The sequence below is a fragment of the Pleurodeles waltl genome, chromosome 4_2 (assembly GCF_031143425.1).
Source record: "Pleurodeles waltl isolate 20211129_DDA chromosome 4_2, aPleWal1.hap1.20221129, whole genome shotgun sequence".
Taxonomy (NCBI): Eukaryota; Metazoa; Chordata; class Amphibia; order Caudata; family Salamandridae; genus Pleurodeles; species Pleurodeles waltl.
The window spans coordinates 407,920,390-407,945,773 of record NC_090443.1 but is presented as its reverse complement, the minus strand read 5'-3'; the positions used below and the strand labels follow the sequence as shown (position 1 = coordinate 407,945,773).

At 47.2% G+C, this 25,384-nt stretch overlaps 1 protein-coding gene across 5 annotated transcripts in view; it reads left to right on the top strand.

The window, feature by feature from the left end:
- Window positions 1-24,908, top strand: part of ZBTB37 (zinc finger and BTB domain containing 37) — an 89,406-nt gene extending 64,498 nt beyond the window's left edge. For all 5 annotated transcript variants that reach the window (XM_069231582.1, XM_069231578.1, XM_069231579.1 and 2 more), the window contains 2 exons: window positions 7,664-7,763; window positions 22,827-24,908. In XM_069231582.1, coding sequence (XP_069087683.1) covers window positions 7,664-7,763; window positions 22,827-23,357 — 631 coding nt within the window. In that variant the 3' untranslated portion in view covers window positions 23,358-24,908. The remainder of the gene's footprint in view (window positions 1-7,663; window positions 7,764-22,826) is intronic.
- Window positions 24,909-25,384: the final 476 nt, after the last annotated feature.

The following is a 25,384-nucleotide window of genomic DNA, read 5'->3' as shown; positions in this document are numbered from 1 at the left end:
GAGTTTCTGGAGCCAAGGCAGTTGTCGTCTTCTGGTCTTCCTCTGCAGGGGTTTTCAGCTAGGCAGTCCTTCTTCTTGTAGTTGCAGGAATCTAATTTTCTAGGGTTCAGGGGAGCCCTTAAATACTAAATTTAAGGGCGTGTTTAGGTCTGGGGGGTTAGTAGCCAATGGCTACTAGCCCTGAGGGTGGGTACACCCTCTTTGTGCCTCCTCCCAAGGGGAGGGGGTCACAATCCTAACCCTATTGGGGGAATCCTCCATCTGCAAGATGGAGGATTTCTAAAAGTCAGAGTCACCTCAGCTCAGGACACCTTAGGGGCTGTCCTGACTGGCCAGTGACTCCTCCTTGTTTTTCTCATTATTTTCTCCGGCCTTGCCGCCAAAAGTGGGGCCTGGTCGGAGGGGGCGGGCAACTCCACTAGCTGGAGTGTCCTGCTGGGTTGGCACAAAGGAGGTGAGCCTTTGAGGCTCACCGCCAGGTGTGACAATTCCTGCCTGGGAGAGGTGTTAGCATCTCCACCCAGTGCAGGCTTTGTTACTGGCCTCAGAGTGACAAAGGCACTCTCCCCATGGGGCCAGCAACATGTCTCGGTTTGTGGCAGGCTGCTAAAACTAGTCAGCCTACACAGATAGTCGGTTAAGTTTCAGGGGGCACCTCTAAGGTGCGCTCTGTGGTGTATTTTACAATAAAATGTACACTGGCATCAGTGTGCATTTATTGTGCTGAGAAGTTTGATACCAAACTTCCCAGTTTTCAGTGTAGCCATTATGGTGCTGTGGAGTTCGTGTAAAACAGACTCCCAGACCATATACTCTTATGGCTACCCTGCACTTACAATGTCTAAGGTTTTGCTTAGACACTGTAGGGGCACAGTGCTCATGCACTGGTACCCTCACCTATGGTATAGTGCACCCTGCCTTAGGGCTGTAAGGCCTGCTAGAGGGGTGTCTTACCTATACTGCATAGGCAGTGAGAGGCTGGCATGGCACCCTGAGGGGAGTGCCATGTCGACTTACTCATTTTGTTCTCACTAGCACACACAAGCTGGTAAGCAGGGTGTCTGTGCTGAGTGAGGGGTCTCTAGGGTGGCATAATACATGCTACAGCCCTTAGAGACCTTCCCTGGCATCAGGGCCCTTGGTACCAGAGGTACCAGTTACAAGGGACTTATCTGGATGCCAGGGTGTGCCAATTGTGGAAACAATGGTACATTTTAGGTGAAAGAACACTGGTGCTGGGGCCTGGTTAGCAGGGTCCCAGCACACTTCTCAGTCAAGTCAGCATCAGTATCAGGCAAAAAGTGGGGGGTAACTGCAACAGGGAGCCATTTCTTTACACAAGCCCCCCCCAGCCCACAGGCCAGGAGACTCAGCCAACGCTGGAAGAGTCTTCCTAGTCTGTCAGGCGAGGAAGAGTAGAGGAAATGGCTGGTTTGTTGCAGGGCCTACTCTGCCTTACATCCTCCTGTTCAGGTCATTCCCTCTGGGGAACTGACCCACTTCCACAGTGATAGGACCTAGTCTGAACTGCCTCTTGTCTGTGCTTTTTATGTCTTCACCCATTCTCTCTATTTTGAGGTCAGAGGTATCCACCTCTGCTAATCTTATCTTAGCCAGGGTCACCCCTAGCTTACCCAAAGAGGTTACCCAGAGCTGGAGTAACCCCACCATGACCAACAGGGTCAGGGGGCCTAACTTGTTATTTGGCATGGGGTCAGACCACCAGGCCAAGGATAGTGCAGCCATAAAGGCTAACACCCAGCAGAGGCCACTGACAGCTGTCAGTGCCCAGAACCACACCTTTAGCTCTTCACCTACAAGGGAAGGGGCTAAGTTACAGGCTTCTTTGGGTTCAGGGTGCCTGTCTGCTGTATTAGAGTGGGGGGTCACCACATCTTGTAGTAAACACCCTTCTTCCACTCTTTCTTCTGTTAGCTGAGGAGCCACCCACTCAGGCTTAACAGTTGCCTGACTAGCCAGGACTTCTTGTGGGTCAGGTTGGACTTTATCAGAGCCATTTTTGGAGTTCTCCCCTACTGGAGCAGAATCTCCTTGGTTTGCTGGAACCTTGGCTAAAGGTTGTCCACCTTTCCTACTCTGTTTCCTTTTCTTTTTCTTCTGGGGCCTACTTGCATTTACTGCAGAGGCAGGACTTCCAGAATCCTTGGGAGAGGACTGGCACTGGACCAGTCCCTCTCTTGGGCTCTGACTAACCTCTGGGTAGTCATTTCCAAGGAGACAATCAAGGGGGAGGTCTGTACTGACTACTACCCTTCTCCAGCTAAGAGTGCCACCCACTTCTATGGGTACTAAAGCCACAGGCCTCTTAGTGACCCTGTCTAGGCTAACTCTTACCCTGGCAGTCTCACCTGGGATGTACTGGTTTGAGAGCACCAGCCTGTCATGCACAATAGTGTGACTGGCACAAGTGTCTCTCAGGGCAGTGGTTGGGATTCCATTCACCAGTAGGTGGTGGAAGTGTCTACTTCCCTCTGGAATCTCCAACTCACCTGTTGGGCCCTGTTTCCAGTTGAAGGCTATGAAGACCTCCTCATCTGAGGAGTCATCTCCCATGGCTACACTGGTTACCCCTGGAATCTTGTTCTGGGGTTTGTTTTTGGGACAAGAAGTGTCCTTGGTGTGGTGCCCAGACTGTTTACAGTTGTGGCACCATGCCTTAGTGGCATCCCAGTTCTTACCCTGGTACCCACCTTTGTTTTGGGTTGTGTCTTGGGGCCCACCCACCTGTTCTGGTTTTTGGGGGCCTACAGAGGACTCTTTTTCTTTGTTTCTAGTGTCACCCACTTTCTCCTGGGGAGTTTTTGTAACCCCTTTCTTTTGGTCACCCCCAGTGGAAGTTTTGGTTACCCTAGTCTTGACCCAGTGGTCTGCCTTCTTTCCCAATTCTTGGGGAGAAATTGGACCTAGGTCTACCAGATACTGATGCAACTTTTCATTGAAGCAGTTACTTAAAATGTGTTCTTTCATAAACAAATTATAAAGCCCAACATAGTCACACACTTCATTTCCAGTTAACCAACCATCTAGTGTTTTTACTGAGTAGTCTACAAAGTCAACCCAGGTCTGGCTCGAGGATTTTTGAGCCCCCCTGAATCTAATTCTATACTCCTCAGTGGAGAATCCAAAGCCCTCAATCAGGGTACCCTTCATGAGGTCATAAGATTCTGCATCTTTTCCAGAGAGTGTGAGGAGTCTATCCCTACACTTTCCAGTGAACATTTCCCAAAGGAGAGCACCCCAGTGAGATCTGTTTACTTTTCTGGTTACACAAGCCCTCTCAAAAGCTGTGAACCATTTGGTGATGTCATCACCATCTTCATATTTTGTTACAATCCCTTTGGGGATTTTTAGGATGTCAGGAGAATCTCTGACCCTATTTAAGTTGCTGCCACCATCGATGGGACCTAGGCCCATCTCTTTTCTTTCCCTTTCTATGGCTAGGAGCTGCTTTTCCAAAGCCAATCTTTTGGCCATCCTGGCTAACTGGATGTCCTCTTCACTGGGGCTATCCTCAGTGATTTCAGAGGTGTTGGTCTCTCCTGTGAGGGAACCAGCATCTCTGACTATTATTTTTGGAGTCAGGGTTTGAGGGACCCTGTTCTCCCTAGATAGGATTGGTAGGGGGGAATTGTCCTCCAAGTCACTATCCTCTTCCTCTGAGTTGCCACCCTCAGAGGGGTTGGCCTTTTCAAACTCTGCCAAAAGCTCCTGGAGCTGTATTTTGGTAGGTTTGGGGCCCATTGTTATTTTCTTTATTTTACAGAGTGACCTTAGCTCCCTCATCTTAAGATGGAGGTAAGGTGTGGTGTCGAGTTCCACCACAGTCACATCTGTGCTAGACATTTTGCTTCTAAAAGTTGGAATACTTTTTAAGAATCTACAACTGGTTCTAGAATCTAATTCAAACTTTTACAAACTTTTAAACTCTAAAAGAAATGCTAAACAGGATCTAACACAAGGCCCTAGCAGGTCTTTTAAGAATTTAGAGAACTTTTCAAATTGCAAAAATCAATTTCTAATGACAATTTTGGAATTTGTCGTGTGATCAGGTATTGGCTGAGTAGTCCAGCAAATGCAAAGTCTTGTACCCCACCGCTGATCCACCAATGTAGGAAGTTGGCTCTGTATGTGCTATTTCAAAGTAAGGAATAGCATGCACAGAGTCCAAGGGTTCCCCTTAGAGGTAAAATAGTGGTAAAAATAGATAATACTAATGCTCTATTTTGTGGTAGTGTGGTCGAGCAGTAGGCTTATCCAAGGAGTAGTGTTAAGCATTTGTTGTACATACACATAGACAATAAATGAGGTACACACACTCAGAGACAAATCCAGCCAATAGGTTTTTATATAGAAAAATATCTTTTCTTAGTTTATTTTAAGAACCACAGGTTCAAATTCTACATGTAATAGCTCATTTGAAAGGTATTGCAGGTAAGTACTTTAGGAACTCTAAGTCATAAAAATTGCATGTATACTTTTCAAGTTATTGACAAATAGCTGTTTTAAAAGTGGACACTTAGTGCAATTTTCACAGTTCCTAGGGGAGGTAAGTTTTGGTTAGTTTTACCAGGTAAGTAAGACACTTACAGGGTTCAGTTCTTGGTCCAAGGTAGCCCACCGTTGGGGGTTCAGAGCAACCCCAAAGTCACCACACCAGTAGCTCAGGGCCGGTCAGGTGCAGAGTTCAAAGTGGTGCCCAAAACACATAGGCTAGAATGGAGAGAAGGGGGTGCCCCGGTTCCGGTCTGCTTGCAGGTAAGTACCCGCGTCTTCGGAGGGCAGACCAGGGGGGTTTTGTAGGGCACCGGGGGGGACACAAGTCCACACAGAAATTTCACCCTCAGCAGCGCGGGGGCGGCCGGGTGCAGTGTAGAAACAAGCGTCGGGTTTGTAATGGAAGTCAATGGGAGATCTAGGGATCTCTTCAGCGCTGCAGGCAGGCAAGGGGGGGGTTCCTCGGGGAAACCTCCACTTGGTCAAGGGAGAGGGACTCCTGGCGGTCACTCCTCCAGTGAAAGTCCGGTCCTTCAGGTCCTGGGGGCTGCGGGTGCAGGGTCTCTCCCAGGTGTCGGGACTTAGGATTCAAAAGAGTCGCGGTCAGGGGAAGCCTCGGGATTCCCTCTGCAGGCGGCGCTGTGGGGGCTCAGGGGGGACAGGTTTTTGTACTCACAGTCTTAGAGTAGTCCTGGGGTCCCTCCTGAGGTGTTGGATCGCCACCAGCCGAGTCGGAGTCGCCGGGTGCAGTGTTGCAAGTCTCACGCTTCTTGCGGGGAGCTTGCAGGGATCTTTAAAGCTGCTGGAAACAAAGTTGCAGCTTTTCTTGGAGCAGGTCCGCTGTCCTCGGGAGTTTCTTGTCTTTTCGAAGCAGGGGCAGTCCTCAGAGGATGTCGAGGTCGCTGGTCCCTTTGGAAGGCGTCGCTGGAGCAGGATCTTTGGAAGGCAGGAGACAGGCCGGTGAGTTTCTGGAGCCAAGGCAGTTGTCGTCTTCTGGTCTTCCTCTGCAGGGGTTTTCAGCTAGGCAGTCCTCCTTCTTGTAGTTGCAGGAATCTAATTTTCTAGGGTTCAGGGGAGCCCTTAAATACTAAATTTAAGGGCGTGTTTAGGTCTGGGGGGTTAGTAGCCAATGGCTACTAGCCCTGAGGGTGGGTACACCCTCTTTGTGCCTCCTCCCAAGGGGAGGGGGTCACAATCCTAACCCTATTGGGGGAATCCTCCATCTGCAAGATGGAGGATTTCTAAAAGTCAGAGTCACCTCAGCTCAGGACACCTTAGGGGCTGTCCTGACTGGCCAGTGACTCCTCCTTGTTTTTCTCATTATTTTCTCCGGCCTTGCCGCCAAAAGTGGGGCCTGGTCGGAGGGGGCGGGCAACTCCACTAGCTGGAGGGTCCTGCTGGGTTGGCACAAAGGAGGTGAGCCTTTGAGGCTCACCGCCAGGTGTGACAATTCCTGCCTGGGAGAGGTGTTAGCATCTCCACCCAGTGCAGGCTTTGTTACTGGCCTCAGAGTGACAAAGGCACTCTCCCCATGGGGCCAGCAACATGTCTCGGTTTGTGGCAGGCTGCTAAAACTAGTCAGCCTACACAGATAGTCGGTTAAGTTTCAGGGGGCACCTCTAAGGTGCGCTCTGTGGTGTATTTTACAATAAAATGTACACTGGCATCAGTGTGCATTTATTGTGCTGAGAAGTTTGATACCAAACTTCCCAGTTTTCAGTGTAGCCATTATGGTGCTGTGGAGTTCGTGTAAAACAGACTCCCAGACCATATACTCTTATGGCTACCCTGCACTTACAATGTCTAAGGTTTTGCTTAGACACTGTAGGGGCACAGTGCTCATGCACTGGTACCCTCACCTATGGTATAGTGCACCCTGCCTTAGGGCTGTAAGGCCTGCTAGAGGGGTGTCTTACCTATACTGCATAGGCAGTGAGAGGCTGGCATGGCACCCTGAGGGGAGTGCCATGTCGACTTACTCATTTTGTTCTCACTAGCACACACAAGCTGGTAAGCAGGGTGTCTGTGCTGAGTGAGGGGTCTCTAGGGTGGCATAATACATGCTACAGCCCTTAGAGACCTTCCCTGGCATCAGGGCCCTTGGTACCAGAGGTACCAGTTACAAGGGACTTATCTGGATGCCAGGGTGTGCCAATTGTGGAAACAATGGTACATTTTAGGTGAAAGAACACTGGTGCTGGGGCCTGGTTAGCAGGGTCCCAGCACACTTCTCAGTCAAGTCAGCATCAGTATCAGGCAAAAAGTGGGGGGTAACTGCAACAGGGAGCCATTTCTTTACACAGCACCTCAAAAGTTTGTGAAGATTAGTCAACTAGTGCCAAAGATATAGGTAAGTAAACAAACACTTTTTCTATAGAAACTTGGTCCTAACTATAGCTACCTACTGGTGACCGCCCGTAGGTAATAAATGTATATCCAGGTGCTGTATAATAGCAGAGCTGCCTTTGTCTCAGACCGTTAGATTAGCATGGGCTGCAGCAGATGAGATTTGAGGGTGCTCTGGCAGAACTGCGTGTGGTGGTCTTAATGCTGGAACTGCATGGTGTGCTACAGGTCCAGAAATATGGTACTTTTGTGGTTCCTATCCCAAATATGGGAGGGCTGTCAGTCTGAACCACACAGATGCTTTGAGCAACAGCAATGGCGCAGATGCCATTGTTTATGTCTCCCACCTGGGAATGTTCCTCCCAACTATTTATCATTTCTGTTCCTATATCACGCTCATTGAGTCTTCTGCACCGAATACTGTTGCCTTTCAGTTCGAGGCATTGTACACTACATGAAGAACGCGCTTTTTTCAAATAACTACTTTGTGTATTGTGTGTATGTGGAGACATACAAATAAAACGTTTTAAAAAAAGAGATGCATGGAGAAAATCTGTTTAGGACTAAGAAGTGTTTAGCTGTGTTTTACTGATAGCGGGAGGGAGTGTGGGCCACTGTGGATTACATTTTTACCAAAGGTGTAAGCAACTGATGTAATACATATACTAGTAGTTACAGTATAAATTGCACAAAGATCTTTCTTCTCCACTATATTAGGTGCAGTGACTTCAGAGGCTATTCCTACAGCTCAGCCTTCATTGTATTTCTTTTTGTTTCGTCACCGTTCCTCCACCCCTTTTAGGTTTAGCCCGTCTGACAGTGTGGTGACCAAGACTGAGAGATATCGGGCGAAAAGTGAGTCACCGATCCCCACGGATGAGCCCAAGCAACACAGCTCTCAGGTCTGTGAAAAGAACAATTGTTTTATATTCTTTGTCGGAGTTCCTTACAGAGGGCAATTGAGCAAGGAGTGGTTCCTGGGCCCAACCCAGTCCTTTTACTTCTGTTGCCCTAAAGTCCAATCTATCATGAATCTACTATGATTCCTGAGTAACTAAATACTACCCTTTCAGCACTTGACTTTTAGTGCTAGTGTGGGTCGAGCATTCCAAGGAGCTTCACGGGGGTGTAGGTTTAAGGTACTCGAAGGGTCAAGAATCAGTGACACTCAATAATTTTATTGTCAAGCCCAATACTTTTGGGAAGAAAAGCAGTATTTATTACACATGCTATGTATAATTCAGCACGCTAAACCCTTTGAGTCTTCTCCCTCCTTCCACACTAATAAACGTGTACCTTTCAGTTCTTTGAAGGCAACCCCAGAAGTGCTGCCTGTATTTGCGATGTGCACCAAAGTCTGTTTTTTGCCTTAGAGTTCAGCTCACTGTGGCACTAATCTGTTAAGTCTAAGGAGGACGCACCATGTCCAGGAGCATGGGTGCATCTCACTTGCCTCTGTTAACGAGCAGTTTGCACTGTGTTTTCCTGCGATGGCTGGACTGTGTGCTCTGGTGGTTACAGTTGCTGATGGCTGCTGGGTGCAGCTTGTAGCTTCTCTTTCACAGTTCTGCCGATAAGGCTATGGGACAGTAGCGATGCTTTAGAGCAGCTTCTGATCTTGTCCTGGACTACCTCTGCTCTGACATGAGCGATGGGCATACAGGAGTCATGGACAAGAGTGATAGTCCCAACAATATCACTTTTGCCAGGCAACCTACAGGGGGTTGTGACTTCCGCAAGAGGTTAGATGGTTCTTTATCAAAAACAGGCCCGACTGGACTTGGCACCTTACTTTCTGTTTATTCGGATCCACTCACAAAGAGCCCTGCTGTACCTTGTTCCCTCTTAGTCGTCTCTGTCTTATCACAGGGCACATTGCCCTTGGTAGGCAGGTAGAAGGCAGGATCTCCAGGCAGAGGGCAAGTGTTCATGGCTTCCTGGGAGAGGGTCCTTCAGCCAGCTGGGAAACGGTCAGACATTGGTCCCCAGTCCTAGTTGCAACAGCTTAGCGACCTTCTTTTCCCTGACAAATAGTGCTGTTAAATAAATTATAGGGCTCATGCTCCAGTCTTTACAGTCCAAATCCAAACACAGATGTGATTTAGTGTCTAGTTCTTTGAAACTGGGGTTCCGAATGTCGACTCCTTTGACATGCCCTCCCCTATGCTCTGTCGTTTGTCAAAGGGACAGTCTCCCACAGCAAGAGCAACACCCATAACACAGGCCAAAAGAGTAAACCACGATCACACCTGTTTGTCAGCCTCCACTGAAATATGCCTCGCCAAAGGATCAAAGGTCTAAGCATTCCACTCTATTAAGAGTGCCTGGTCATACAGTGCCAAACCTATGAGACCTCCCATCATCAGACAGGCTTCACTGACCAGTAACTCTTCCCGGCCTTACAGACCTTTGATGTGCATAGAGGATGTTATGCTCCTCATCCTCCAGTGTATGTGTTCCCATCCCAGCCCTAAGAAATCATCAATCCACATTGCCTATGTGGGGGTTGCAGTCCTCCCCTCCAGAAGCCTTTCCAGGCCCTGGGCTACCAAAATGGATTCCACAGGCATCCATGTTATGGACAGCGCATTTACATCCCAGCACACGCATGCAAGTGTCATGCTTTGCTAGATGCCGCACACATTCACCCTGCAGTCCAATGGTGCGTCGTGTGCACCGCAGCAGAATTTTAAATGAGTGGGCCAATGGGCACCACTTCTATGTCACATGTAAATAGGCCTCTTTACTGATCACTACTAAACACAAAACAAGTATGCTGCCACCACAGCGCTCGTGTCACTTAACTCTAGTTAAGGGCAGTAGCCCTCTATCAGTATGAGGGTACAGCTTGGTTCGTCCCTACCGGGCTAACAAGTCTGCTTTACTTTGAGACAGGCCTAGGTCATGGCACATACGCATGAACCGTGTTCCCCTAAGACCAAAAATCAGTATCAAGGATTCAGATATCCATGCATCTGGACCTTTCAAGTCAGGGGAGCATGTCCCAACATTATTCAAAATGGTGAACCATGTTTTCTTTATAAATATATCTTTCATCTACATGCCAGTGATTTTCATTTATATTTTTCGCTTTATCACAGAGATAAAGTTATTTATTTGCAACCGGGGTTCTTGCCAGAATTACAGAGGTTAATCTCAAATTGTATTGAAAAGTACAATCACTTAATGTTGTATAGGCTGAAAATGGTCAGTCAAACATTCAAGCCCTATATTCATTCCAAGGAGCCTCAGGCTGAGATGCTGCAAAAACATGATAGATCGAAGTGCTACAGTTATTTTCAGAAACTGTTGATTAATCTAAGGTTGTCATTCATCAGGTGTAGTCATTTGTGCCATCACAGAGCACCTGCAGAAGGCCAGTCAGCCCCAGATATGCCCCATCACCCCTCATCAGCCAGGCTAGCTGGAATCCAGTGGCACAGTAAGCATGGGACCCACATCTGTGCATACCCTTCCCACTTAAGGTAACAAAAGCAAAAAGAACAGATGATGAACTGAATGCTGAACAATGCAAAGATGAGGGGTGATACCCTGATACCGGTCCCAGGGTGCTTGTTTCCGGTTCATGGAGGACCTGGCCTGGCAGTTCAAGCTGGACTGTTACAATTGGGAACAGGGTCAAGACTGATTTGCATGTGGCTGGGTACAAACTGGGGTGGCGTGGTTAACAAAAAAAGCTATGGATTAAACGCAGATCTGTGACTGGGGGTGAGTGTTTGCATTGTTCAGCATTCCGTCCATTCCGTCCATCATCTATTCTTTTTGCTTTTGTCGCCCTAGGTGTGGGGCGTGTATGCCCAGACGTGGGTCCTGTGCTCACTGTGCCACTGGATTCGAGCTAGCCTGGCTAATGAGGGGTGATATCCTGGGACCAGTTTCAGGGTATCGCCCCTCATCAGCCAGGTCCTTAGCCTCCAGCCCTCTTATTCCAATCTCAGAACAGAACCCTATCCATTTCTTGGCAATCGCTAAATCTCTGAAGGTACTGAGCTGGCATCATCCCAAACCACCTAACCAGAGCGACCTTCATTCATTCATAGACCATCAGGTCTACCACACAGGTTTTCCTAATGACAGCTGCCCCTTCCAGTGGCTTACAAGCAACCTCAAAGCTCACAACCCATTGCAAAACGTCCTGGCCTTCCACATGATCTTTCGGAGCCCTTTCCACTACCTGCCCTAAACTGGATTTAGAGTTACTTATCCCAGATGGAGTTCTCATTGCTGCCATCCTGAGTTTTTCTCTCTCAAGGGCTATCATGTTCCTTTCCAGCCCTTTTTTCTTTTCCTTCTGTTTCTCCGCCTGCTCTTTTTCCCCTGTCTCTCACAGTTTCTCTACCTGGGCCCATTCTGCCTGTCTCTTCCGTCTCCTCTCCTCTTGTTCTGGGTGAGCTAGCCTTAGGTTCTCCCTCTCAAACTCTCTGGCCCTCTCATCCTTCTCAATTTCCAAAGACAAGTTTAGAGTTTAGGCTAAACTCAGCTCACCCAATGGATTTACTCCTCGAATACTCTAGAAATTTAAGGTGGTATACACATCTGAGGCTTTTTGGAAACTAAAGGTGGAAAGTATCTTAGTGAAACTCTGAAAAATGCATTAGGGGTCACACTATGTGTGTTTGAGATGGATCTGCCCTAGGGGAATTTCAGAACCTCTGTCCACATTGTGCCTCTCCTCTGAGTCTACCATGGTTCCCTCCCCAAGGTCAACTATAGTGTCATGCCCTTTCAGTCAGTGTCTCAGACTGGTCCCTAATGAAATTAGCAAGGACCTCTCTGTCCCTGCTCCTGGAAATTCTCCACCCTCTGTCCCCACATAAATCCTACATTTGATCTATGGACATTCTGCTGAGGTCTATTCCCAAGCCTGTGTCTTTATTTGTCGTTGCAGGTTGCCTTTGCACGTGAAACACACTAGACTTATTGTGCTGCTTGTGTAAATTGGAAATGGCCAATTCTACTCTTCTATCCCAGCTCCTAAATGTTGAGTGCCCCACCACTTGTCACCTATTGTCAGAATCCCATTTAGAGGGGTTAGCAGGAGCTACTGGGCCAAACCATGGGGGTTGATGCCTTTTACTCCTGGTGTACCGGGCCTGAACTACTATGGATTCCAAGCAGCTGGGTCCATTACTCCTTCAGCGCTAGACACTCGAATACCCAAGTAGTCCAAGGCTACCTTGGGGGGCAGATGCATACAGGTGGTAGACAGTCCTACAATTCAGTGCGCAAACAGTAGCAGCAATAAAAGATTGTCCAGCCAGATATGCACTTTCAGGATTAAAAAAAAAGTATTTTATTTTACAGCTACCAACACAACAACATTTACACGACATACAAAAACAACTACACAGTCCCCCTGAGGTTGGAGCTCCTAGTGTTTTCTTAGGTAGTTCTCTCTGTCCCGGTCCCTTTTCACTATAGCAATGGTGGTTATTAAAATCAAAAGTGTTCCAGTGCTGAAACGCTATGTGGTAAGCAAGTTCCCCCAGTGCCGACTAGCTTGAATTCAGATGTACCGGCACCGCAGGATCCTAGCGTCCGGAGTTTGAGCGTGCCCCCTGTTGATCCCAGAGCATCAGTGGCTAGTACAGGTGAGGTCACTGCCTGTGGCTCACGTGGGCTGCACTCTATGATCCCAGAGTTACTCACATGATGTTATGCACCCACAGCGACCAGAGGTTCCTCGCGGCTCCTCCTTGCAGGGTAACTCTTGGGAGGGGTGAGTTTGATGTGAAGTTCCTAATGCTGACCTCTTGACCCAGGGTAGGTGCTTAGGGGTACACACGGTGGCCTTCCTCCTCTGTGACATTCCAGAACAGGTCACTCTCTTTGCTATTTCCGATGACCCCTCCCGCATTCGAGATCACCATATCTCTACTGTATATGGGCCTGCACAGCAGCCCCTCCTGGAACATGGGTTCGCCAGCCCTTCACTACACAGGGGCTGCAGCCCATTGCTCATGACAATCTGCCCATGATGGACCCTTCTGGCATACAGCGTCACCGCTCCCTTACTGCACACGAGCAGGTCACTCTTGGCATACAGGGTCACCGATGCCTCACTGTGCATCGGCTCCAGCTTACTTCATGGCCGCCCTCCTCTGGCATATGGGGTTGCCGACTTTGCCTTGCGCACGGCCAACAACCTGATTGATGCAGCAGATGTTTATGCACACCACGCTCAGGGAGTGCACTTGCCAAGAGTCGCCAGTAAACCACGCGCCCTCCAACACTGTCCTCTTCATCACAGGGCAGACTGGTCTTGGCAGGCTCTAGTGCTCCAGGGCAGGTGTTTTTGGATTCCCCGTGTGGGGTCCCTTTACCCCACAGGGAGACTAGCAGGCCTTGTCCCCCAGTCCTGGTCACAGGCAGGAATCTTGCAGAGGTTCTCCTCCTCGCACAGCCCGACTGGTTACTTGACAGTTGACAGTTTTTAGGTTATTGAGGTTCCCTTCCTATAGCCCATTTCCAGACACTAAATGAGATTTAGGGTCTGTGTCTTTGAAGTATATGTTGGGGGTCTGCTTACTTTTAAAATCACACTCCTCCGCCCTCTCTTCATCTTCAAAGCACTCCCCTGAGGAGCAACTCCAAAGCTGAGGGCCTCTGAGCTCAGGCCATGGAAGTGACTAGAATACACACTTGGATGCGAGTCAGTGTTTTGTGTATCAAAAGGCTAGCCAAGGGCCTCAACCCTACTCTTTGATTTTCTTATCAGCCCCATGTCCTTCCTGAGATGTGCCAATGCTCTTTCCCTGTGACCTCTGAATAAAAATAAATAAAAAAACACCCTTTGAAGTGTGCAGTTGAAGCCTTGCTCTCCCTTCGTCAGCGTTTCCCACCCAGCTTTCAGAAAAGCAATAATACACAAATCTCTCTGTGGAGATTCCTCTGCCCCCTCTCCATGTTCCACCATGCAGCGCTGGGTCTTATCAAAATGGAACCCATAGTCTGTCATGTATTACTGTACTCCCAGTACATGCATTTCACATACACACACTGCACGGCATTGTATCCTACGTGTACTGTACCTCTCACCTCACAGGCACATCTAGCACATTCATTTAACATGCACATACTGCACAGCACTACATCCTGCATGTACTATACCACTCACGCACACATACACCAAGCATTCAACTTGCACTCACTACACAGTACTGCTTTATCTCTCTATTTTGCCATTCTGAGGCATGCATACACCCAGCGCAGATACACCACTCACGCACTGCGCAGCACTCCATATCAATCCAATGGAAGCCGGGGTGAGTTAAACACACAGCAGTAGAACTTTCAATGAGCTAGCCTGTATGCCTTACTCAAATGACACAGGTTTAAAAGGATCTGTTCTCTCCTACTGATTGCAACACAGTATGCTGCCATCACCCCAATAGTGCAGTTTAGCTCCTGGCAAAGGGAGCAGCCTTTCACCACTAAGAGAGTAACACTTTGGGCCACCCTCCTGGCCCAACAAGACTGCAGTGGACACGACAGCCCTATGCTAGGGCGCACAAGCACGATCCATGTTCGCCTGTGACAACAGAAATCAGTATTCAGGGCTAGAAATTGGCATAGTTGAGGCACTCAGGACAGGGGTGCAGATCTGTTACCATGTGGAGAACTTTTCCATCCCAACAGAGAGAGAATGCTTGCCATAAGTCTAAACACTGCCAGTCACTTGAAGTAGCATTCCAGCACATCGTTCTTTTGCCCACCATGCCATCTCCGATGAGATCCAGCTGTATGCAAATCAGTCTTCGTCCTGCTCCAATAGGAACAGTCCAGCCTAAATTGCCAAGCAAGGTTCTCTCTGAACCTTGAACGCAAGCAACCCAAGACCTGTTTTAACCTGATTGGGTACCTTCAGTCGGTGTAGCTTAGTTAGCAAAGTTTGGGTCCTACGTCAGTAGGAATAGTCTAGCCTGAATTGCCAAGCATGGTCCACTGTGAACTGGAACACAAGCAATCCAAGACTGATTTCGGCCTGATTGGGTCTCTTCCATGTGTTATAGCTTGGTTTCAATGGCACAGTGAGCAAGGGACAAACATCTGGGTGTACCCTTGTCCACTTTGGGTGTTACATCAAACACATAAAAGGTGATGGAAGGAATACTTGCAGCAAGTCTAACCACTATTAAGCAAGCAATCGCCAGCGGTTAAAATAATTACAGCCTTGCTTTCATCACCTTTTGTGTGTTTGATATAAATGTCCTAAGTAGACAAGGTTATGCCCAGCATGGGTCCTTTGTTCTCTGTGTCACTGGAACCCAGTTACACCTGACTGAACAGACCGTGTTTTAGGTTACTTGCATTCTTGTTCAGAAAGGACCTTGCTTGACAGTTCCAACTGGATTGTTCGGGACCAAGACTGGTGTGCATATGGCTTGACCTAATCTGAGTTGGCATGGTGGGCAGGAGAAGAACAGGTTGGAATGCTACCCTGAATGATTGCCAGTGGTTAGACTTATTGCAAGCATCCTTCCCATCACCTTTTATGTGTTTGATGTGATGCCCTAAGTGGTTAAGGATGAGCCTAAACATGGGTACCTTGCATGCAAGCTATACCTCACTAACAGTCAAAACTGATTTGGGGTTGCTTGTGCTCCCTTCTAGAGAGGGCCCCACCTGGCATTTCGGATGGGCTTGCTCCCGTGATGAGCATGACCATTTCTGACTTTCATAAGGATCACTTTGTCAAGAGTGGCACAGTGGGTGAAAAACGATTGGAAGGAATGCTACCCTGATTGATTGAAGTGGTTAGAATATTTGCAAATGTTCATCTCATCACCTTTTATGTGATTCTTGTCCTAGTTCCACAATCTGAACCTATTAAAATTGAGAGGCGGCATGCTAAATTTGCTTTCTTTGTGCTACAAGATTAAAAAGGGGGTCTAGTGTTAGCATACCCTTTTGATATGTTTTACTGTCCTTTTATACAATTGTCTTGGTCAGGACTGTTGGCTTTAAGTCTTGATGTTTGTAAAAATGACAAAATGCGTCCTTCGTAAAATGCAGGCTTAAGTATTTATACAGTATTTATTCATCATACATCATTGTAGATGTTCTGAGGCCATATTTTATTCAAGTTAAAATGATCTGCTTATTTTTGTCAGCAAGCCAGGAGGACCCAACAAAGTTCTGTTATTTATGAAAATCTTTCCGCTCAGGGTGAAGACCTCCTGGCTATTTCATTAAAAAGAAGACTTCATTTCCTATCATCCGTCTGTACAGGAAGTGACATCACTGGTTTTCTGCCCACCCTACCCTGCACTCTTCCCAGGACCTATTTATTGGCTGCTGCAGTGCAGCCGCATGCCATTGGTGTGCAAAAGACAAGCCAGTCTGCCCTGTCTCTTCCTCGACTGCACCCAGTGCCAGGGGCCCTGGTTCTCCCCACCCACCTTTACCTTGCAGTGCTACTTTATGCTTTTGTTACTGGCTGCAGCTTGCTGAAATACTGCCATACAACACCACAGAACACGAAAAGAACATTCTCTTGCGCCTCTTCATGCCCTCTCCCACACCCACCACTTTCTCTCCAACAGCACCGCCCTCACTCAAGAACACTCAGACCAAACACCACCCAGGCAAAATTCCACATTCACATGCAAGCTCCTCAACAAATGTTTACTCATTAAATATGCCCCAGAGATATGAGACCTACTGCATGACCACATTCAGGACTTTTTCTCAGAATCATGGCTAAACCTAACCTTGGCACTGGACATCACTACCACCACAACTATCCCTGCTGGCTACAAGAGCGTTGGGCAAGACCGTCAGCACAAGCCCAAAGGTGGCATCAATATCATATTCAAACATACCATCAGCTGCACCACCTACACAGACACCCCCACCAGCTAAATGGAACACCTCACGTTCAAGATACATGTCACAACCAGCGTTGTCCTGGGCAGAACCCTCGTATACTGGCCTCATGGACCCTGCACCAATTTCGCGAGCAACATCGGAGACTTCATTGCACACCTCAACATCAAAGCCAATGTCTTCATCCTGCTGGAAGACCTTAACTTTCTCCTAGAACTCTGCACCAACCCAAACTCTACGCCAGTCTAGAAAACTATGCAAACCTTGGCCTCTGCCAGCACGGTTCCGAACCCACACACACTGCCCAACATCTATTGGATCCGATTTTCTCCTCAATCACCAACCTCAAAGTCGGAACGCCAGCAACAATGACCTTGACAGACCACAACTTTGTCCTTTTTTAGTATACCCGTCTCGCACAATCACAGACCTACCACCACAGAAACTGTCAGAAAAGGAGTGGGTTTCCACTCTCTCCGAGCATCAGCCCAAGGACACCAGCGACTTGCTGAGAGCCATCAAAGACCTCAACAGCAGGATCACCACATGTTCTGACACCTTGGCTTTCCTCAAGCGGAACCTGTAGGAGGCTGGCCTGGCTTATAGTGGGTACCTGATGGTACTTACACCTTGTGCCAGGTCCAGTTATCCCTTATTAGTAGATTAGTAGTGTTCTAGCAGCTTAGGCTGATAGAGGTAGCTATAACAGAGCAGCATAGGCTGAACTAGGAGACATGCAAAGCTCCTACCATACCACTTATTTCATATAGCACTATATCATAAAAAACACAATACTCAGAGTTACTAAAAATAAAGGTACTTTATTTTAGTGACAATATGCCAAAAGTATCTCCGAGAATATACTCCCTTAGGAGGTAAGTTAAAATGCACAAAATATACACACAAACCAAAATCAGTTAAGTAAACAGTTAGAAAAGTAGTGCAAACACTGTAGAACACAATAGAATGCAATAGGACACAGTAGGCCTAGGGGCAACACAAACCATATACTCCAAAAGTGGAATGCGAACCACAAATGGACCCCAGGCCCAGTGTAGTGTGTAGAGGGTCGCTGGGAGTGTAAGAAAACACTAAGGGTTTCCAAGATACCCCACCCCAAGATAGTGAAAAGTAGGAGTAAAGTTACCCTACTACCCCAGACAATAAAGTCGAGATAGGGGATTCTGCAAAGGCAACAACTGACTGCAAAGCACTGAAGCAGATTCCTGGACCTGAGGACCTGTAAAGGAAGGGGACCAAGTACAAGAGTCACGCAAGTGTCCAGGGGGGGTAGGAGCCCACCAAACCCCGGATGAAGGTGTAAAAGGGCTGCCTCCGGGTGGAAGAAGCCGAAGATTCTGCAACAACGGAAGGTGCCAGGAACTTCCCTTTGGTCAGAAGATGTCCCAACACAACAAAAGAGGGTCCCATGAAGCCGGTGGTCAACTCAGCGAGTTGAGCAGTGCAGGACGGAGTGCTGGGGACCTGGGCTGTGCTGTGCACGAAGGAATTCTTGCAAAAGTGCACAGAAGCCCTAGCAGCTGCAGATCACACAGTACACAGGATTACTGTCTGGCGTGGGGAGGCAAGGACTTACCTCCAACAAATTTGTACAGAAGGACCACTGGACTGTCTGGGTCACTTGGATCCAGCTCCTGTGTTCCAGGGACCACGCTCGTCAAGATGAGAGGGGACCCAGAGGACTGGTGACGCAGAAGTTTGGTGCCTGCGTTAGCAGGGGGAAGATTCCGTCAACCCACAGGAGATTTCTACTTGGCTTCCAGTGCAGGGTGAAGGCAGACAGCCCTCAGAGCATTCACCACCAGGAAACAGTTGAGAAGCCGGCAGGATTAGGCGCTACAATGCTGCTGGTAGTCGTCTTGCTACTTTGTTGCGGTTTTGCAGGCGTCCTGGAGCAGTCAGCGGTCGATCCTTGGCAGAAGTTGAACAGAGAGATGCAGAGGAACTCTGGTGAGCTCTTGCATTCATTATCTGAAGAGAAACCCACAGGAGAGACCCTAAATAGTCCTCGGAGGAGGATTTGCTACCTAACCAGGTAAGAGCCTATCGGGAGGGGTCTCTGACGTCACCTGCTGGCACTGACAACTCGGAGGTCTCCATTGTGCCCTCACACCTCTGCATTCAAGATGGCAGAGGTCTTGGACACACTGGAGGAGCTCAGGGCATCACCCCTGGGGTGGTCATGGACAGGGGAGTGGTCATTCACCTTTCCTTTGTCCAGTTTCGCTCCAGAGCAGGGGTTGGGGGATCCCTAAACTGGCGTAGACTGGCTTATGCAAGGAGTGCACCATCTGTGCCCTTCAAAGCATTTCCAGAGGCTGGGGGAGGCTACTCCTCCCCAGCCCTTAACACCTATTTGTAAAGGGAGAGGGTGTAACACCCTCTCTCAGAGGAAATCCTTTGTTCTGCCTTCCTGAGACTGGGCTGCCCAGACCCCAGGAGGGAAGAAACCTGTCTGTGGGTTGGCAGTAGCTGCAGAGAAAACCCCAGAGAGCTAGTTTGGCAGTACCCGGGGTCCATGCTGGAGCCCCGGGGATGCATGGGATTGGCACCCCAATACCATATTTGGCTTGGGGGGACAATTCCATGATCTTAGACGTGTTACATGGCCATTTTCGGAGTCACCAGTGTGAAGCTACATATAGGTATTAACCTGTATGTAGTTCACGCGTGTCATGGTGTCCCTGCACTCACAGATTCCAGGGAAATTGCCCTGAACAATATGAGGGCCCCTTGGCTAGTGCCAGGGTGCCCTCACACTTAGTAACTTTGCACCTACCCATCACCAAGTGAGGGTTAGACATATAGATGACTTATAAGTTACCTAAGTGCAGTGTATAATGACTGTGAAATAACGTGGACGTTATTTCACTCAGGCTGCAGTGGCAGTCCTGTGTAAGAATTGTCTGAGCTCCCTATGGGTGGCAAAAGAAATGCTGCAGCCCATAGGGCTCTCCTGGAACCCCAATACCCTGGGTACCTAGGTACCACATACTAGGGAATTATAAGGGTGTTCCAGTGTGCCAATCAGAATTGGTGAAAATAGTCACTAGCCTGAAGTGACAATTTTAAAAGCAGAGTGAGCATAAACACTGAGGCCCCACACAGGGAACACATATAGGCCACAAACTATGAGGACTGGAGTCCTGGCTAGCAGCATCCCAGTGACAGGCAAAAACAAACTGACACACAAATAAAAATGGGGGTAACATTCCAGGCAAGATGGCACTTTCCTACAGAACCCGAAGGCAAGAGCCCGACCACAGACCAGCTGGCACACAGTGGAACTCAGACTGATGAAACACCACTGCAAGCATTCGGTAGCAGAAATAGAGAACAAGTACCAACACCACAGATAAAGATATCTTCAAGTCAGCACTAAGACTCTGCCACCAGCAGATACGTAACACCAAGCTCACATCTCTTGCAGATCGCACTGACCCCAGCATCAATAACAAAAAGGGAATCTTCACCATTATCAAAGATTTCACCACGCCTCCTGCCGCCTCAAGCAAAACCATCCCCTCACAAGACATTTGCAACAAGCTCTCGGAATTCTTCAAAATCACCTCCATATACTGCAACTTCGACTCTCAACCGGACCCCGTTTCTATATACTGCAACTTCAACTGCCTGGATTCCCACTCGGGTGACGAGATGTGCTGTACAAGTTATACCTGATTGATTGATTGATTGAACATCAACCCTCAACCACACCCTGTTTCTGTTGAAACTAAACTTCCCATCATGGCCGATGAGTGAACCCTGACCTTGTAGCCTTCGTTCACCTTTGTCGAAATTGTTGCTACCATAAAGACCATTCACATGGGACCTTCATCTGACCCTTGCCCCCACTATGCCTTCACCAAATAACTACCAATCAATGAAGCACTAACACCCGTTTTTAATGCCTTCATCGACTCAGCCACATACCTAGATACCTGAAAACATGCCAACATCATGCCACTGCTCAGGAAACCATCCTCTGACCCAGCCTCACTTTCCTATTACAGACCCATCTCCCTCCTACCATACCCAGCAAAGGTCTTAAAGAGACTAATCAACCAATGCCTGAGCAACCACCAGCTCCCCACACAGTCTGGATTAGGGCCCAACCACAATAGAGAAACGGCACTCATTGCCACCACAGTCAACATCTGCATGATCTTGACAGCGTAGACACCGCCGTCCTCATTCTCTGCAGCATTTGACCGCGTCTCACACCACATCCTCATCAGACGCCTGCACAAGATTGGCATTCAAGGACTTTCTCACCGTGGGATCTGTTCCTTCTTAATGGATAGAACACAAGCCTGTCAGCCTGGCACCTTACTTCACAGAAGCCCACAAACTCATCTACTGAGACCTCCAAGGTTCATCACTCAGCCCCACCGTCTTCATTACATACATGATCCCTTTGGTCTATGTAATTCGTGTACACAACATTAACATCCTTTCCTATGCAGATGACACACAACACATACTCTCTCTCTCGGGCAGGACCCCCAACAAAAGAACCAATTCACTGCCTGCATAACCAAAGTCACTAAGTGAATAAAAGCCAGCTGTCTCAAGCTCAACACTGACTGGACCGAAGTAGTGATCTTCGGCAAAACATTCTCAGCTTGAGACTCCATCTGGTGCCTGGTCAAACTCTGACCCATACCCATCATCTTTTTCAGCTTCTCCTGCACCCGGTCCATTCTACACAAGAGAGATTGATTGGGAAAATAGAGGGCCTAGTTAACAGTGTGAAGACTTCACTAATGTTTACTAAGCACTGATTCCTTCCTTGTGCTGTTCAGTTTTTTTGTGATGTACCCAATAAAGGTTTCCACATATAAGGTGGTTAGACTGAGTGATTCTATCTTGCACCTCCTTGTCACTTGCAAATGCAGTTGGTTGTCTAAAAAAAAAAAAAGGAAAGTTGTGCTACGTGGCAAGCAATGGACACATGCATCTATTTGAATGAAAATACTATAGCCACAAAGGGCACTGTGACAAGGTGCGTGTCATCGACACAGGTACGCAACTGACATCACCTAGTGCAGGTCCCAAAAATGTAAACCACCTAGATGTTTCTGCACTGACATCTCATTGGTCACTTTATAGTGACCCAGAAGCATAGAGTGGGAAACCCTGTAATTGAAAAAGAGTCTCACAGATGCTTCAGTGTAGACGTGTGTCAAAATTCACATGGGATCAGATCAATACAACCTTAATCCATAGGAAGAACTTGTTCCCAATTAGTCTGTCCTCATATGTACATGTTAGTATTTTTGCATATATTTCTTTAAATCTAATGTGTGCCATGTGTATATTGCTCAGAACTTGTGCTTTGAGTTCTGTTTGGAAGGGCAGTGTTTTCTGTGGGGGATTTTAAGTTCAAACAGGACAGTCTGATTAGCTGTCAATTAGCAGAATGGCAGTTTCCAGTAATACCATGTTACACTTAAAGAACAAGTGATCAAACTCCAAGCTTCTATTGAAAAACTCCATTGGGGAGCTTCAGGGAATAGCTACCTTAGCTGAGCTAGTGGGAGGTAAATCCAGGAGTGCAGAATTTATCCCAACTCCAAAACCCTAACACATAGAGAAATATTTGCAGCAGTTCAGTACCTGGGGTCAGAATAATTAAATACATAACTTTCCACTTTCGGGGGTCTGTGGCAGTGGCTTCCCATTGCATTAGATGCACTGGAATAGTATCAGATAAGACACGGTTCGTTAAGGAGTGCATAAAAGGCAGAAAAACTTTGTGGAGATGATTAATTGTTTTAACTTGGTTCCTATTTTTTCCTTTAACTCAGTTTATGTGTAACTCTAAGGCACATGCAGCAGAGGTGTTGGGTCTTCCTTACAGTTATTCCAATAAAGAAAGTACCATAGATTGGCATTCAGTTTGAGACAGATGATGAAAAGCAAACTCTTGGCTGTCTCTGGTATTACACCTTGTATCACACCAACCACAAGCCTTCTTTAGCCGCACAAGTGGCAATTTCAATTCCGTAACATCTATCTTTATCTGTATAATTATAATTTGCTATTGAATATAATTGTTTTTTTATTTTTTTTTGGTTTTATTTTTGTTCTAGGGTGATGAGTCTGCTGTCGGGGGAGTGAGTGGCTATGTGGAATACCTGCGTGAACAGGAAGTATCAGAGAGATGGTTCCGTTACAACCCACGTCTCACTTGCATCTACTGCGCCAAATCTTTCAACCAGAAGGGAAGCCTAGACCGTCACATGCGACTTCATATGGGCATCACACCCTTTGTGTGCCGAATGTGTGGCAAAAAATATACCCGAAAGGATCAGCTGGAATACCACATCCGGAAGCACACGGGCAACAAACCGTTCCACTGCCATGTCTGCGGCAAGAGCTTTCCCTTCCAGGCCATTCTCAACCAGCACTTTCGAAAGAATCACCCAGGCTGCCTACCTCTGGAGGGGCCTCATAGCATCTCTCCTGAAACCACAGTAACCTCACGAGGGCAGGTGGAGGAAGAATCCCCACCACAGGAGGAGGTGGCTGTTGGGGCATCATCTGCTGCTGAAACATACCCAGCAGAGACATATGGTGGGGAGACAGTTCAGGGATCTGTGTCCACAACTGGCCCTGATTGAAGAATAGCTTTGTGTGAATTTGAACAGAAATGAAATGGTTCTATTGTCCTTTGATTCACTGTGGCAAATAGCCCTACACATAAGAGCAGGGGTAGAAATGTTCCATGGAACAAGAACTCCGAAGAATTGCCAAATTGAGGATCAAAAGAAAAAAGTGGGGAAAAGCCATTCCCAATTTCATACCACCCTCTGTTCCTCTCTCCATCATGTGCTCAACGTTTGCGGAGTTGAGGGCTATGTTCATTTGTTGGGGCCTCTATTTTTGTTTTTAATATTCCATGGATTTCGTTTTTAACATGGTCCAGGAAAGAGTTTGTTTTAAATATGGTCCTGAAAAAAAAACGTTTTCATTCCATCTCTAAAGCACACTGAGCAAATAGGTGGAAGCACTGGTAGTCGGCTATAGTCAGTGTTTGCTTCTAGAAGGTGGCACAAGAATGTGGGTTGTAACATTAAGGGTTACGCTCCCGCTCACCCTAAAAAATGTGACGTCCTGACACCTCCAAATTGATCAATGCACGTAGGTTGTGCTGAGAGGTCATTTGCCCTTGAGCTGTTTTTATTCCTTTTTTAGCTTCTGCCACCCCAGTATTCTGTATTTTTCACATTTTTAAAGTTTCCTGATTCTTCATTTTGTTTAAAATCTTCCCTGGAAAGGAGAGCTAATGCTTTTGTTGCTGTATGTTTTAGAAAAGAAGTTGATAGCAGAGATGAAAAACGTACATACTCAAATTCCTAAATCCTGTAGTTGAGGGAGCAAAAGGTAACAAGACGGAGAGCCAGTGACAATGCGGCCAAACTATCACAGTTAACATTAGATCATGAGATGCTTATGTACCAAAGGATAGTTTGGTGGCATTGTGTGATAGAGTGAACTTACCTTTGGGGTTCTGCAAAGCATGGGCCTCATGCCACTCACTCTTGTAAGTTTGTGCTTGTTCCCATGCATTAAGCTGGTGTCGCCAGAATGGTGTTAATTTATTCGAGCAATGCTCTCGAATTGAATGGTCTCTTTGAAGGTTCATTCTCAGGTAAAGCTTATCTGCCACGTAACAACTAATGTCAAGGTGATGCGTTGGTGCTAGAAGCCCATCATAGAGGACTTTATTTCTTCTATTTGCACATCTAACCAGTTTTGAGAGATTCTCCCACTTGGACAATACATGGGTGGCAGGAAGGTGGATTTGGGGTCAGGATTCTGCAACATAGGCACACCAACACACTAATCATTTATTTATTGTGGGGTTGGTTGTCCTCCTCTCTCTTCTGCCTCAGTGTATCTATGTAAAATAGCGCATGTTACTTGGGTAAACATAAGCAATTCATTTTCGATCAGTCTGTCCCCTACAGCATCACTGAGTTCAGCTACATATCATTTTAAAGTGTAGCTTTCAAGTAGAATGGAGCAGTGCACTTCCACCTGGTGTTGAATCTGAAGTTTTATTTACCATAATGGCTCAGGCTATAAGTGAGAGACTGCATGTTTAATCAATAATTTGAAGACAAAATAAATCCAGTCGAGCTGAATTTGTAGGTACTTTGGTACAGTTAGACTTCAGTCTGTAGACCTCTTTTTCCACTTTGCTCCTGTTGCATGTTACCTGTGTAGTGGTGGGTAAAGTTAATGAACTGTGTATCCTGTGCTAGGCTGCAATTTCTCAGGTCTAGACAGACTGACACCTACAAACGTTTTTTTACTCTTTAGAGAACTGGCTACAAGGCTCTCCATGTTCATGTTTCTCTAGTTGGTTAAATTGTCTGTGTCTGATAACCTACAGAGTACTTTTACATGGCAACAACACATTATCTCATTAACTTTGCACTTTCCTCTGTTGCATGGTATTTCATCCCATTGATATTTTACGTTATTTCAATGCTTTATTGAGGATATTTATCCAGCCACCTCAAATCGCTTTCTTTGGCAGGAATTTACACTAAAGTGTCCCTCTTCCTTTCACTCTCTTGGGTGAGCAACTACTAGACTTAGTGTCGCCATCTGTACTGGAAAAAGTGCCTCTCGAAATTGC